The sequence below is a fragment of the Ursus arctos genome, unplaced genomic scaffold, assembly GCF_023065955.2.
Source record: "Ursus arctos isolate Adak ecotype North America unplaced genomic scaffold, UrsArc2.0 scaffold_33, whole genome shotgun sequence".
NCBI classification, from domain to species: domain Eukaryota; kingdom Metazoa; phylum Chordata; class Mammalia; order Carnivora; family Ursidae; genus Ursus; species Ursus arctos.
In genome coordinates, this window is record NW_026623019.1 from 15,215,160 (window position 1) to 15,231,866 (window position 16,707).

At 38.6% G+C, this 16,707-nt stretch overlaps 2 protein-coding genes across 2 annotated transcripts in view; both read right to left on the reverse strand.

Annotated features, from left to right (window-relative positions):
* TRPM6 (transient receptor potential cation channel subfamily M member 6) overlaps window positions 1-16,204 on the reverse strand; it is a 187,709-nt gene extending 171,505 nt beyond the window's left edge. The window contains exons 1-2 of the mRNA XM_048218395.2: window positions 16,121-16,204; window positions 5,117-5,271 (exon numbers count right to left, since the gene is read on the reverse strand). The gene's annotated coding sequence lies outside the window, so the exon portion shown is untranslated. The remainder of the gene's footprint in view (window positions 1-5,116; window positions 5,272-16,120) is intronic.
* On the reverse strand, window positions 5,974-16,706 carry CUNH9orf40 (chromosome unknown C9orf40 homolog). The gene is made up of 2 exons (XM_026518831.4): window positions 16,121-16,706; window positions 5,974-11,539 (listed from the first exon to the last, which is right to left on the reverse strand). Exons 1-2 carry the CDS (start codon window positions 16,547-16,549, stop codon window positions 11,381-11,383), a joined length of 588 nt encoding a protein of 195 aa, XP_026374616.1. The 5' UTR covers window positions 16,550-16,706; the 3' UTR covers window positions 5,974-11,380.
* Between the last annotated feature and the right edge of the window lies 1 nt (window position 16,707).

Consider the following 16,707-nt stretch of genomic DNA (forward strand, 5'->3'; position numbering starts at 1 on the left):
TTAAAAATAGAGCTACATATGATCCAGTTATTCCACTTATGTGTATTTATCCAAACAAAACAAAAACACTAACTTGAAAAGATATATGCACCTCCATGTTCATTTCAGCATTATTTATCAATAGCCAAGATATGGAAATAATCTGAATCTCCACCCATGGTTGAATGAATAAAGAAGCTATGGTGTATATATATACAACATAATATTATTCAGCCACAAAAAAGAATGAAATCTTGCCATTTGTAGCAACATGGATAGACCCAGTAAGAATTACGCTGAGTGAAATAAGCCAAAGTCAGAAAGATAATTACTGCATGATATCTCTTACATTTTGAATCTATAACTTAAATAAATAATAAATTAATAAGCCAAGCTCACAGATACAGATTGGTGATTGTCAGATGTGGTGGGTGAGGGATGGGAGAATCAGGGGAAAAAGTAACTGATAGTTATGTACAGATAGAGAGCCACGTACTACACTAATACCTTTGCCTACAAGACTTACAGGTGCTTGTTTAACAATGCAACACAATAATCAAATGAGGCCTGTAAAGCTTAGGGTTGGAATGATATTAGACATTATTGGATACACCTACATTTTCGCACCTGTAGTTTTACAAGCTCAAGTTAGAAAACCTATCGTGTTAATAAAAATAAAAATATTGTTTTCAAATTTTAATAAGCATTACAGAATTATGTAATAGTGCCTTTTGTAATTCTAATAATTAACACCTTTCTTCTAAAGGGTGAGCCAACATATTTTAAACAGGTGATTAAAAATATAGAGCCACTTTTATGGAGAGCAATACTATTTAAAAAATGCCAAGTGTTCAAAAGACTCATTAAACCTTAGAAATATTCAAATAAAATATTCAACATCATTCTGACTTAGACTAAAAGCCAAAACAAAACAAACAAAAATCAGAATTAGCTTAATACGTTTGTATCTATTCAATTTACTGTAGTAGATCAGAGAGGAGTATCTATTTTATTTTTTTATATATTATCTTTTTTTTTCAAGTTTTTATTTGAATTCCAGGTAGTCAACATACAGTGTAATATTAGTTTCAGGTGTACCATATCGTGTTTCAATACTTCCTTACAATACCAGGTGCACATCACAAGTGCACTCCTTAATCCCCATCACCTATTTCCCCCATCCCCCACCCAACTCCCCTCTGGTAACCATCAGTTTGTTCTCTGTAGTTATCTTACTACTCTACTAACTTTCTTGCTTTGCTGCTCTCTTTTCCCCTTTGCTCATTTGTTTCTTAAATTCCACATATGAGTGAAATCATAGGCTATTTGTCATTCTCTGTCTTAGTTCGCTTAGCATAATACTCTAGCACCATCCATGTTGTTGCGTATGGCAAGGTTTCATTCTTTTTTATGTTTGAGTAATATCCCACTGCATATAGACATATATATCTTTGCATATATGGTCCAGTTTCATTCTTCTGCATGTTACTGTCCAGTTTTCCCAACACCATTTGTTGAAGAGACTGTCTTTTTCCCATTGGATATCCTTTCCTGCTTTGTCAAAGATTAATTGACTATATAGTTGTGGGTTCATTTCTGGATCTGTTTTATTGATCTTTGTGTCTATTTTTGTGCCAATACCATACTGTTTTGATCACCACAACTTTGTAATACAACATGAAGTCAGGAATTGTGATATCTCCAGGTTTGCTTTTTTCTTTTTCAAGGTTGCTTTGACTATTTGGGGTCTTTTGTCATTTCATAAATTTCAGGATTGTTTGTTCTAGCTCTGTGAAAAATGCTGTTGGTATTTTGATAGGGATTGCATTAAATGTGTAGATTGCTTTGGGTAGTATAGACATTTTAAGAATATTTGTTCTCCCAATCCATATGCATGGAATGTCTTTCCATTTCTTTGTGTCATCTTCAATTTTTTTCATCAATATTTTAGTGTTTTCAGGGTACAGGTCTTTCACCTCTTTGGTTAGGTTTATTCCTAGGCATCTTATTGGTTTTGATGCAGTTGTAAATGGGATTGATTCCTTAATTTGTCTTTCTGCTGCTTTATTAAGATTTCTAGAAATTCAACAGATTTCTGTGTGTTGATTTTGTATCCTGTAGATTTACTGAATTCATTTAATCAGTTAGCAGGTTTTTTTCGTAGAGTCTTTCAGGTGTTCTATATAGAGTATCCGTCATCTGTAAATAGTGAAAGTTTTACTTCTTTCTTGCTGACTTGAATCCCTTTTATTTCTTTTTTGTTGTCTGATTGCTGTGGCTAGGACTTCCAGTACTATGTTAAATAACTGGTGAGAGTGGACACCCCTGTCTTGTTCCTGACAGTAGAGGACAAGCTCTCAGTTTTGTTTTGTTTTGTTTTTTTCCATTGAGGATGATATTAGCTATGGAGTTTTCATATATGACCTTTATTATGTTCAGGTATGTTTACTCTCAGCTTACTTGGTTGAGGGTTTTTATCATGAATGGATGTTGTCCTTTGTCGAATGCTTTTTTTTTTTTTTTTGCAACTATTGAAAAGCCAAATATGTCTCTTGCTCATGAAATTAATGGACTTTTGAGGAGGTCATGTAGCGCCCAGGGCCTGGAGCTTCAGGGAGTGTATCTGGTGTGTGCTGCGTGCACTCTGCTGTTGTGTTTTGGCTGTCCTACCCTTCAGGCCAGTCATCCGCAGAGGTTCTCCTTGTCTGCTGTGGGCAGTGTTTGACCCCTGCCTGACTGCGGTGAGTTTTAACTAGGTGTGCTCTGGTCTGTTTGGGAAATGAGACCCAACATCACCCCCACCAGAACTGAGGCCATGCAGAACTCTCTAGTTGAGAAATGTGGTTTGGGCAGAGGTTTGTGCTGGTCTTCTGGGGAATCATCTGTGCTGGGACTAAAGCAAACAGGACTGAGAAGCGTTGCTCCACCAGAGTGTAGGGTGGTAGGGCTTGGTGTAAGCAAGTTAGGTGGCCAGTGTCGGTACTGTGCTGCTTCCTGCAGGTGACTCTGTGTTTATGCTGAGGGGCAGGAGAGGGAAATGGTGCTGGCCAGCTCCTTGATTCCCAGGGAGGCATCTCTGTGAATGCTGCCCCTCAAGCACACACTTGGGAAAGACTGAATAATCTCCCACGTGCCCCAGGTGTTCTTTGGATCACTCTCGCCACACTGTTTGCCCTCAGGTTGTTTGCCTGCCTGCTCTCCAGGAGCAGGTGCAGTGCCCTCTGGGCTCTATTCCAGCCAACCCCTCTGTCCTTTAAAACTCCAGACTTTAAGCCCTACTGGTTGCAACAATTCATGAAATTCAGCCCTATCATTTTCAGAAATTCAGCCAATGGATTTTGGGAAGTGTTCTCCTTGTGCATTCCCTTCTACTCCTCTCTCTCTTGCCCTTTTTCATAACAATGGCTCCCTCCCTTCTGTAGCGCCTGTGATTCTTTTCTCCCCGAAACCATGTCTCTGCACTTCCTACCTCTTCTCTTTTAGTTGTGGAGTTTGTCCTTTCATTCTTCAGGTCAGTTTCTGGGGTTGTGTCAGTCTTCAGGTTGATTTCTGGGGTATTTGGGATGACTCGATAGTTATGTAATTGCGGTCATGAGACGAGGAGAGCCTAGGGTCTCCTAGTCTGCCACCATCTTCCTCTACATTATCCTTTTAATATATTGTTAGGTGTGTCAATATTTTCTTGAGGATTTTTGTGTTTATGTTCATAAAAGGTATTGATATGTAGATTTTTCTTGCAATATATTTGTCTTGTGGTATTAGGATAATGCTGACCTCATACAATGAATTAAAAAGTGTTCTCTCTTATTTTTCTGAAAGAGATATTATTTCTTCCTTAAATATCTGGTGGAATTCTCCAGTGAAAACATGTAAGTCTAGAGGTTTACTTTTGGAAGGTTTTTAACTAGGAGTTCAATTTCTTTAATAGATAAAGAACTATACTGATTATCTGTTTCTTTTTGAATGGTCTTGGTAGTTTATGCCTTCAAAGAAATTTGTCTGCTTCATCTAAGTTGTCAAATTTATAGGAATAAAGATGTTCATAATATCTGGGACTCCAGTGACACAAATATATACACATTCATAGGCTGCAGAGGCTCTGTTCATTTTTAATTTTTTCTTCTTCTTTTTTAAGATTGGAAAATCTCTATTGATCTATCCTCCCATTCACTGATTCTTTCCTGTGTCATCTCTATTCTGCTACTTAGCACATTTATTAATCTTTTATTTCGGGTATTATATTTCTTCTCAAATTTTCATGTTTCTTTTCTTATTGTTTATATTTCTCTTTCGAGAAATTTTATGGTTTCATTCACTTCATTTTCTTTATGGAGCACAGTTTTGATAGCCGCTTTAAAATTTGGAGTAATTTGGGGATGCCTGGGTGGCTCAGTTGGTTAAGCATCTGCCTTTGGCTCAGGTCATGATCCTAGGTTCCTGGGATTGAGTCCAACATTGGGCTCCTTACTCAGCAGGGAGTCTGCTTCTCCCTCTACGTCCTGCTCCCCCTGTTTGTGGTCTCTTTGACAAATAAATAAAATCTTTTAAAATAAAATAAAATAAATTAAAATTTGGAGTAATTCTAACATTTGGGTCATCTTGGAATTGACATCTGTTAATTGTCTTTGAAAACTGGTCACATTTTCCTGATGGTTTGCATGTTGACTGGTCTTTCCCTTTAAAACTGGCCACATTTTTTAATTATGATTATTCTTTCAATGTCAAGTATTTTGGATTATGTTCTGAATATTACTTTGTGAGACTATGTGTCTTGTTAAAATCTTCTAGAGGATATTTTTTTTTCCTACTCAACCCAGTTAGTTTCATACCATAAGTACTATCTCTTCCATGGGCATGGTTCTAAGTCCTAAGTTTTCAAACTCTTGGCTATATTGCTTTAGGCCTGTCCCATGCATGCATCACTCAGACATTAGTGAGGGATTTGAGCATAGGTTTATATTGTATTTTAGCTCTCAAAGTCTTTGCTATATGGCTCTCAATCTGTCCCATGCATGTGTCCCTCAAGAATGAGCCCAGGATTGGGGAGCCTCACTAGCTCAGTTGGAGCCCACTTAAAAAAAAAAAAATGAGTCTAGGACTAGTACGGGTTTATATACAGAATTATGGAATCACTTACCCAGCTCTCTCATCCCCAGATTTCCTCCACTCTTGCTCAAAGTAGCTCCCTTTCCTGGTCTTCTGGCCAAAAAGATAGGTTTCTCTCAGTTTGGGCTGCCCATGCTGGCCACTGCAGTTCTACTGGGTGGTCACTCTTGGTTCAAGGCTGGGAGACTAAAAAACAAAACCATAAAACTTTACTCCGTATGAGTTGCTTTAAGTTTGACTTCCATTCTCTATCCAGTAATGCCTTCATTTAGTTTTCAGTGACCAGGAGTATATTTTAGTTGGGCTACTAGTTGTAATTAGTAGGAGAGAGAGTTTGATCAGCTCTGAAAGTCCTAATACTTTTATTTTTGAGCATTTTTCCATATCATTAAAACTCTTAATAACACCAACTTATGATCTCACTATATTCTAGCACGCATATATTCATTTTCGATCAATTCTCTTAAGCTACTTTAAATTTCTAATATTTTACTATTACAGTGATGTGTAAATTTGTATCTAGCTTTCTGATTATTTCTTTAAGATATATTTTTAGATACAGAATGAAAACTAGTTCAAAGATTATGATAAGGCTCTTAAGGCATATTACCAAGCTGCTTTTCAGAAAGGCTTTACTAAAAATAAAGCGTTATCGGCAACTTTTGTTAATTTATATAGAATAATAGATTCTTGTTTAAAATTTGAGATAATTAAGCAGAAATCTTTTTTATGTTCATATATATTTTTTCTTTTGTAAACTATTTTTCTATGTCTATTACCCAGTTATTAGAATTATAGTTTATAATGAATTTGTATGAGTTATAAATAAAGAAGAAATTATATGTGTATCTGCCCATTGGTGCAGAAGAAAAACAGTAGAACAAACCAGAAACTAATGAAATTGTTTATTTACAGGGGGGAGGGGTATGGGGAACAAAATAGGAAAAACAGGAGAATGAAAATGGGGGAGAACAGTTAGGGTGAGTAACACATCTCTGATTAAACATTTTTATATAGTTCTGATTCATAGAACCATGTGAATGTTTTACAAACTTAAAAAAAAAACATAGATGGGGAATCAAAACTGATATAGAAACAAAAACAAATGAATCCAAGAGTATTACAATAACATAACCACTCTGAAGGGAAGGATGGAAAAGAAAGAACCAACCTAAGTAACTTTAGAAAACAATGTTAATTGAGTATCCAAAGACTAAACACAAAAGAAGGATATACAGATATTCTACTCCAACTAGCAGGCCTGTTTGGAATAGTAGTATTGGTTAGCAGTTTCTAAATTGTGTTATGTGTATTTGAGGATTGAAGAAATAAATAAAGGATATGAAGTCTAGTTTTCAAAGGAATTAAAAATAAGAAGGGAATTTATAATGAACACTGTGGTGTTGGAGTGGGATTGGAAGTATCACTATGAACTCTTTTTTAAAGTATATATACAGATATAGACACAAGTATATTGATAAATGAAGAAATACATATAGTTGTATACACATATATTTTGTAGTTCTGTCAGCTGAGAGGATCTAGAAGCAGTGATACTCAGTACAATGGGTAGATCTTGCACCCTGATCTTCGTTTCTAAGTACCATTCTCTAGTAAAAGAACCAGGGCTGTTTGGAGAAATGATTCCAAGACTAGAGTGGAAATATTACAAGAGAACTGTTTGTGCCAAAACACCTGTGTGAAAAGGTATGGAAATGCTAAAAATGATAGAGTCTATATAAGTTTTCTATTGCTGCATATTACCACAAACTTAGCAGCTTAAAGCGCGCACACACACACACACACACACACACACACACACAACCAACCAATCAATCAGTTTAGTCCAGGAGGTCAAAAGTCCCACTTGACAGGCAAGGTTCTCTGTTTAAGAGTGCCACAAAGCTGAAATCAAGGTGCCAGCCAGGCTGTGTTCCTCTCTGAAGAATCCACTTCCATGTTCACTCAAGTTGTTGGCTAAATTCAGATCCTTGAGTTGTAGGACTGAGGTCCCTGTTTCCTTGCTGGCTGGCTGCCAGGGCTCACTCTCAGCCTCTGGAGGCTGTTCTCAGGTTCTTGTCACATGACTCCCTGCATCTTCAAAGCCAGAATTGTTCTTATATTGAATCCCTCTCACATTTTGCACTGACTTCTTCTGTCTCTGAGCTCTCCCCCATATTTAAAGGGCTCATGTGATTAAGTCATACCACATAGATCATTTCATGTTATGATCAACTGGTTTGGGACTTTAATTACATCTGCAAAATTTCTCACAGTAGTACCTAAATCAGTGTTTGATCAAATGACTGGATGATACACTGTGGTCTGGCAATCTTGGGGCCCATTTTAGAATTCTACAACAGGGCTGTATCAAAAAGACACAAAATACAGCAACCAATAAACAGAAATTGCTAGAATCCTATCATTCTGGTCTGTGGACGCCAGGTAATTGTTGAAATTCTTTAAAAGTAATCTTAATGTTTGCCTCAGTTTCAGGTATTGTCAGAGATCACTAATAGTCTATCTACCTATCAGGAAGATGGCAAAAATGTGCATTTCATGTACTATAAGGAAGAGATACATGTATTTAGCGCCCACTATGGGTTCTGCACAACCATCATGTCATTTCATCCCCACTGTGCTCCTCTGAGGTGGTTATTAGTGTCCCCATTCTCTGAAGAGGATGCCAAGGCTCAAATTGTTCAGTGAAAATCACAGCATTGCACAGGTGGCACAATTTCCATACATTAACCTTGTAAATGCAAAGTGCACTGCCAATGTTAACCAGTACTCACACAATAAATAACATGTTAAAAAAAAGAGGAAGGGCACAAGAGCCAACTGAGAGGGCCTCCCAATGGCTAAATCTGTTGCAATAATTTGTACAACACAATTATGATAGCAACTCATTGTAATTCATAGTATAAAATATATGCCTGTTAATCTATACTGTTATAAATCACTGAATAAAAAATGGGGGTGAAAGGAAAGCTCTTGCTTTACAGAATTCCAGTGAATAGATGTAGGAGGGATAATGGAAATAGAAAGTTACTATTTCACACATACCAGAGCAATAAACATTTCATGGAAGAATCATCAACATACCCTAAAATTCACGGGCAGAATATGACGAGAAATGAGATATTCACATGGTCTCAACGTATATTCCAGAAGATAATTATTATGTAGAAGAAAATATTAACTTTATAATAGAGAAACCTGGCCAACACCACGTTAACCAAGTAATTGAAGTTACAATCACCAATGACAAGACAAGTTGACATCCAGTGCCCTCTGGTGTAATGCACTGAGGATACATCACTTCTATGGAGTTCTTACCAAAAATGCATAATTATGAGAAACAGCAGCCAAACCAAAATTGAGGGCTACCCTATGAAACAAGTGATCAGTACTCTACAAAAAGTACTAAGGTCATGAAAGGCAGGAATTGATTTAAAGGAGACTGAGGAGATACTACAACTAAATACAAAATGCGACCCTGGATTGAATCCTGGGCCAGAAAAATGATGTTAGTGAGACGACGGTAAAATTTTAAAAGGCTATATATTTTGTATATTTTTTGACATATCCTTTAAGAGTTGCCGGAAGTCACTCTTTCCATGTCCTCATAATAGCATTATAGAATTATATTAACATTAATGTCCTCATTTTCATAATCATACTGTGCTAATAATGTAAGATGCTATATTAGGGAACCTGGGTGAAGTGTATACAACTTAAAAAGAAATTCTTTTAAATTTCCATCTTAATTTATCCACCATGCAATTTTGCCAAATTATCTTGAGGTTTACTTACTATTTTTTCTAAAAGGATGGAATTATTTCAAATCTCTCTCCACACACACACACACACACGTATGTATACATATATATACATCTTCATATATTCATATTCTACATATTAAACGTATTTAAATGTTTATACTATATATACAACTACATAAAAAAGTTCAGCCTTCAACATATTGATAGCAAATATTTTCCCTGAATCTTTGCCTTACAGTTTTGTATGCTATTTGACACATAATGCTCGAAAAAATTGTCAGTTATTTTTTTCAGGTAAGCTTTAACACTGATGGTGGGGCTTGCACTCACAACCCTGAGCTCAAGAGTTGCATAGCTCTACCAACTGAGCCAGCCAGGAACCCCTGGTCTGAGCCACTCTTTGAATCTCCTATTCACTTACCTGCAATGTAGTATCCTATGAATTTCTCATTAAAGTAAATGACCACCTCCTATAGTTCATTAGGTGGACATGTCTTAGCTTTTACATTATTGTTTCCAGTGTTTACTATTTCCAGTGTTTTACTATTTGATCTCTATGACACATCTTTTGTATGCACATCTTTGGTAAAATGCCTAGCTTTCTGTTATGTTCCTAGAAAATGGTTGCCATTACCTTCCCATCAATAGAGAACACTTATTAATTCGGTCATGCAATTTTTATTGACTATCTACTATGTGACAGGCACTGTTCTGGGCAGTAGGAAGAGCAGTGACGGGGTCCAAAAACGGACCCCTTCCTACCCTCAGGTCAAAGAGAAGGGGGAAGAAAGTTAACCATTTTCTTTTTTTTCCACAGCAATTTAACTGCTTCCCCCACTTGCTTGCCATCTTCGCTATTTCAATTCTAATTCTTATCCTGAAATTTCTAGTGGCAACTTAACGTGGAATTAAGTATAACTACAAAAAACACATTTATTCTATTTTTTTTAACCTACAATAAGGTTATTATGAGAATTAAACAAGATGAAGATAAAGTACTTAGTACACTGCTTGACAATAAACATAGCCTCTCTGAGGTAGATACTATTTATTGTTTCTCATTTTACAATTAAGGAACCTGGGGCTCAAAGATGAAAAATAACTTGCTTAATGTTACATAGGTAGAAAGTGGCAGTACAAGCCTTTGGATCATGTCTGACATCAAAGCCTTAATTCTTAACCACAGTACATGTCTTTTGTTCTAGAATATTCTCATTAATGTCAATCCATACTTAAATCCTACAGGTATACACAAAACATTGGTTTGTTTGTTTGTTTTTCTTTTTCATTGGCATTTATCACCCTTTCTGAATTTTGGATCTACTGTCATTAACAAAAAATATACAAGGAAAAGTTACTCGATTACAAAGCCAACATTCTAGATGTAGTACAAAAGTTAATTACCTTAATCATTGATAACTCAACTCAAACACAAACTGCTTATTTTATTTTCTTAACAATGAAATAGTAATAACACAATAACTTACTTGTAACAAAGCCACCGAAAGAGCAAAATAAAAACAAAGCTAATGAAGAGGAGTTGCTTCATCTCAAATTAGTTACCTCCTTTAAACAGGAAAAACTACCATTACTCTGGTGGTTCTCAAAGTTGTCGCACATTAGGATTGGGGAAAAGGAGGACTGGTGCTTAAAAAAATAGCTATACCCAAGGCCCATCTCAATTAAATGGGAATCTCTCCAGTGGGGCTCAGACAAGGATTTCTGAAGTGTTGTCTGTGTTGAGAACAAGTCTAAAGTAATGAGCAATAAAAACCATGCCCTCAAAACAATTCAAAACCAAGAAATTTAGAAATACAACTAAATTTCTTTCTTCTTATCCCAGGAAAAGGGGGAGGGAAGCACCTATTTGCTCCTCATTGTTCTTTATCCATTTATGATTCCCCAAAGTAGAGTTAAACAAGTATCAAACATTGGAAGCTATGCAAACATGCTACCCAAATTGAAATTCTCACTACTTTACACTTAGAAAGTTCTTTTAGAACTATACTACCTTTAAGAATCCCCCACATTTTAAGTTTGCATAGATGTTTCAGTCGGCTAGCTGTTCAACTAAGAAGAGTCAATACAATGTACTAGAAAGCATTTTATTAATAAGAGTTATTATAAAACAATATCCATTTCATGTACCACAAATTAACTTTTTGGTACAGAGGAGTATTTGCGTGTTCCCCACCTACTTCTAAAACTGCCAGAATTCCTTTTTATAAGATAAGTATTTTCAAATTGAAGAGTCTAAACATAGATTTTTCTTTACGAGTACATATATAAAATACTTCCCCTGTAACTGCACTATATCCTTGACAAATCCCTTCGGGGAGTTTCAGTAGTGACTGTAGGCATCTATCTTTAAAACAGCTTTTCCTCATTTTTCAGGTTTGGGAATGCAATCACATCAAGTATGGAAAGTAACTTTTCTGCTTAAGAATAGGTAAATTCACTTAAGAGATGTCTCCTCGAATTCAGAAAAACCTATTCTTCGGCTCCTTCTGTCAGGACTCCATGTCAATCTCAACCACTTCATTCTTGCCCTGAAGTGTTGCTTCGGCCGGGCTGTCTTCAATGACATCTTCGATGTCTGCCAGATCGATAGGTGGTAAAGGGTTCCTCCAGTACTGGAAGGTGTTGTACTGCCAAAATTCTTCATTGAGCTTTAGGGAAAAAAAGCAAGATGAAAGTACATCAACAGTTTGTAGAAAGTTACTTTTGTTTTTTAGGAAACAAATTTTCTTGTTTTAAAAAGCAAACTCACGTTAAGATTTTGTGGTCTTTTACTTTGCATCTTCAACAAATACACCTTTAAATTCTGCCTAATCAAAGTGTTTCATGGACTCAGTCAAATCTGTGCATTTTCATATTCATGGATTTGTGAAAATATTGTTAGTAGTTTAAATTTAAAAGAATTTCTTCCAAGAGCGTCTCTTCTTGATAATTTTCTTCTATTTTTCAACCAAAGAAAATGTTGGAAAATGGTCTTAATTTTTTTTTTTTTTTACCTTTCAGTGAGGAAAACAATTTATTTAAGAAATACACACATACCATAAAACTTATTTTTGATCTTCCCCCTAAGGTTTGGTATTTTAAGGGATTCACTTTACATAGGCTAAAATATTTTGACACCTTGCCAAAAAATTTTAGGCTGTAAACATGTTAAATATCAAGAAAATCTTAAACTGATAATTATATTAAACATACAAGATTTGGTACACAGAAGGACTTTTAAATCAGTATACTAACACTGATAAATCCAAGTTGAGTACTGGCCCCTTTAAAATTCAACAGATTCCTCTGAATGGCTATAATATTGTTTCAAGTTATTATAAAGTGAAGCTGATGTTCCAATGAAGTTCAAAATTGGCACAGAATTTCAAAAGCATCCCAAAAATACTTTGTGCAAGGAAGCAGCCCTAGAATTATTTACAGGATTCCAAGGTGACCGGTCTGAAGGTTAACACCCTACCCAGATGAGTATTTATATATCTGTTCTACTAGGTTGTGTTTTCACTTTAGGCTAATACTTGCTGTAACACCACTATCCAAAAGAAATATAATGAAAGCCACATACGTAATTTTAAAAAAGTAAAAAAGAAACAGATGGAATTACTCTTAACAATATTTTATTTGACCTGATATATCCAAAATATTATCATTTCAACATGCAGTCAATATTTTAAAAAATTAATGAGGGGCGCCTGGGTGGCACAGCGGTTAAGCGTCTGCCTTCGGCTCAGGGCGTGATCCCGGCATTATGGGATCGAGCCCCACGTCAGGCTCCTCCGCTAGGAGCCTGCTTCTTCCTCTCCCACTCCCCCTGCTTGTGTTCCCTCTCTCGCTGGCTGTCTCTATCTCTGTCGAATAAATAAATAAAATCTTAAAAAAAAAATTAATGAGATATTTTACATTCTTTTTGTCATACTAAGTTTTCACAATTTGGCAAGTATTTACACTTCCAGCACTGGCCACATTTCAGTGCTCAATAGCCACATGTTGCTAGTTACTTTACTGGACCACACAAGCCTATTAGGAAATCTCAGTAGGAAGTACACTGAGTGCCTTAGACACTGAGGCTTAGAGAACTAAGAGTGTCTTCAGAATTTCTTGACGCAGGGATAAAAAATGCAGTAATTCAAATGATGCCCCCCCAATTCATTTTGATAAACAAAGAGTTAAAAACAGGGGTCTGTATCTCTGCCTTTTGGAAAAAATCTGTTCCAATTACCTACTTACAAACATGGGCCCAAAAAAAGATCCTTTAATGACATCAGTGTAACCTAGTAGCTAAGAGCACAAACTTTGCCACCAGATAAACCTGGGTTTGCATGATAACTCCACCAACTAACTCTGATCTTTCTGTTTCCTCATCGGTAAAACACAGGGCTCTTTTTTTTAATATATTTCTATTTATTTATTTATTTATTTATTTATTTATTTATTTGCAGAGGGGTGGGGGGTTGGGGGGAGATAGAGAATCTTAAGCAGGCTTCATGCCCAGCACAGAACCCAACTCAGGCCTTGATCTCACAACCCTAATATCATGACCTGAGCGAAAATCAAGAGTCCGATGCTTAAAGGACTGAGCCCCCCAGGCGCCCCCCAGACTCTCTTTCAAATTAAGGATTAGTACTGAAATTGCTCAATACTGCTAGATATTATATCCCAGGAAACCCATGAATCATTCATTACTTTTTTCTTAGGAACAGAAAAAAAACATTTCTGACTACTTTCCATTAAAAATAGCTAACAGTGAGGGTCAGAAGAGACAAAGCAATGAATCTGCATAAAGTGACACTATCATGAGAAAACACATTAATAAAGTAATACTTTAGTTCTCTGGTTAAAAACACCAAAACAAAACGAAACGAAAAGCAGAAAAAAAGCCAACAATAACAACAACAACAAAACCCATCTGAGACAACTCAAAAAATATTCTGAGGTTCTAGGGCAGAAAAAAGGTATCATTATTCTGCCTAAACTGAATTCTCAATGTAGAAAGGACATATCTGAGAAACTTTTTCCTAAATGAGATCCCACGGGTGAGGGTAGGGACTACTCTGAGTGCCAGGTACCAGGGAGACATTTACTGCATGAACTGAAAGGCCTTTTTAACTTCTCCATGTTTTCATCATACTCTGTATCTTGGTAATTCACTGTAAATCCCTTAAAACAAAAAACCTCCATCTTTGGAGGCAGGAAAAGGGGAGCTGGAGAAAACATGTTCCTCTCTTAAATTTGCAGAAGACAAGAAGCTCATGAACAAAACTAACAAAAGGAAGAAACCTGAGGATTCCTGGGCTTTTGCCTAAAGAAAAGAACAGGGACTGTCTTGGTGAGGAAGGTAACCCCTAGAGCCAAGCTTAGTCCTTGCCATGGGCCTGTAGTGACTAGGAAGCAGCTGCCAGAGTCACTGCTGTTAAAGATACCGGTGTGTCTAAGAGATTCTAAGAAGGTATCTGTGTCAGTCCACTAAAAAATTCTCCTTCTTCGCCTACCTACAATTTTCATATTTCCTTATCAATCTGTGGCATGCTGCAGTCAGTACGTTCTGGTAGAAAAGACAAGCCTATATATGGGTGGGGTACCAAAATGGTCTGAAGAGGAAAAGTCTTCAAAGTACACAGTAGTTATCTCCACATCAAATAGGTCTGGATGACTATCATTCTGGGTTTTTTTTAGGGTCTGCCATAGGCAACACACACGATATAACTGTAAATTCTAATTATTCTGTTTTCAAAACGTTAAGTGCTATCATTCGGTTTTAAATAAGCGGATTCTGAACATCTAAAAGCAATCTGAAGAAAAAAGTCTAAAAAAACCCCTCATGTTTTCTAAATTCCAAGACAACTGGGGGCGTAAATATTTACAATTTTGAATGTCATCCAGAAAAGATCATCGTTACTGTCCAAAGGTAGTATCTCACAACCACAGAAAAAGCTCGTTCCCAACTATCAAATTCTCATTTTATTGGGGTTTTCACTAAGAAGTCCTGCCAAAGGAACCTCAATTCACTTTTTTCCTAGCAAAGCATTTGGTAAATTCTGCATAAGACACTGAAAACAATGGGAAAATGTGAGACAGATGCTATGATGTAGTGCTTGAAGAGTATGGTGAATCGAGCCCTACGTTTGGTCTTTGTATTCCCAAAGCTTCTGGTAAGTCAATCCAGAACTGCCAAAAAGCAGCCTGAATTCCTCAGACTAGACCGAAGCTGTCCAATAAATATATAATGCCAGCCACAAACATAATTTACATTTTTCTAGTGGTCATACTAAAAAAGTGCAACAGGTAAATTTTCATACATTTTATTCAATCCAGTATCTCCAGTTCTTTCAGTGGGTAATCAATATAAAAATTTCCGAGATCTTCGAAATCTAGAGTATATTTTACACTTACAGCACACCTCCATTTGGACTAGTCACATTTCAAGTTTTCAGTTGTCCCACACAGTTAGTGGCTGCCATATTGAAAGCGCAGATCTAGACAAAATTATATCTTAGGTGCAGAGATGGGGTAGGCTCGTTTCCCAAAGAATAAGAACTCTTATATTATGATCCTAGTATACGCTTTACTTTAGGGTCCAAATTAATTTCCAACAATAATCCTTTTTCATAGAATCCGATCGAACACTGTGAGTTTTTAAATGCCCTTTCCCAAGATAGGGAGAGCCCTCCTCTCTACCAAAAGTGCTGTACCGTGCCTACAGGCCATCCAATTGATGGCCACCACACTGGTCACCCTCTTTAGAAAGAAGTCTATCCCGAATTCTGGAAGAAATCATCGTTAAGACAAGGAAGGCGCGCTGCACCTTTCTCCATTTGTTGTTGAGCAGACCTATAGCGGTTCACGGTCAAGTCTCCAGAAAGCTCAAGCCTGTCGTTGACCCACACTCCTGCCTCCTTCTTAACACAAGACAGGCACTGAAGGTGCAAGCCCACGTCTACCTCACCCGACGGTCTGTTTTCCCCTTGTCTAGACAGGTGCTTTCAGCCCACAGGACTCCCCAAACGCTGCCAAGAGGCCAAGGGCTCTGGGGCCCTTCCTGTGTAGCCTGGGAGTCCGAGTCCTTCCTGCAGCAGGGACCCCGGCTTTCCGCCTTTTGGGGCTTCTTGATGAACACGAGTCAAGACGGGGACAATCTGCTCCCTCCCGGGGCGCGCAGTGCTACGTAAAGGTGACCCCCCCGTCCCCTCACCCCGCCCGCCCTCTGGAGAGCTCAGCCAGCCCCCAGCCCCTACCTGGCGCGGTGCTGCCCCCCAGTCTCCCCGCGGGGGCTCTGTGCGCCCCGCCCCGTCGTCGCCACCGCCCCTCGGGGGCCGGGCGCCCCGGGGCTCCTCCCCTGGCCCGCGGGGCCGCACGGGAGGCTGCTGCTGAGGCGGCTCGCCAGTCTCCAGGCCTCGGCCCTCACGCTGCACGCCGCCCGGAACGCTGCTGTCCCGGCTGTCGCGGCGCTTGCTGGGCGAAGCTGAAGGCTCAGTCATAGCCCCCGCGTCGATTTTGCGCTTTCGGGGCAGCTCCGGGACGCCGACGGGCTGCCCGGGATGGGAGGCCCCCGGCGGCGGGATCCAGAACGGCGGCGGCGGCGGCTCTTCGGGGAAGTCACAGAGCAGAAGCCGCTTCCAAGGCACGTGGAACGTCAGCGGCTCGGCCGCACGCCGCTTGGCCATGGGCCCCGGAGCCTCGGGCGGAGCCCGCCCGGCGCGGGAGGCCGAGCGCGGATAACTCCAGGGGCGGAGGGCGGAGGGCGAGGGCGGAGCGCGCGAGGGAGGGCGAGGACCTGCTAGGCGAGCGGGCGGCGGGCAGGTGGGGCGGGCGGAGGGGGCGG

Coding starts and splice junctions, on each gene's coding strand:
- CUNH9orf40 (XM_026518831.4), bottom strand. CDS start 16,549: ATGGCCAAGCGGCGTGCGGCCGAGCCGCTGACGTTCCACGTGCCTTGG. Junction 11,540..16,120: donor GGGGGGCAGCACCGCGCCAG/GTAGGGGCTGGG, acceptor TTTTCCCTAAAG/CTCAATGAAGAATTTTGGCA.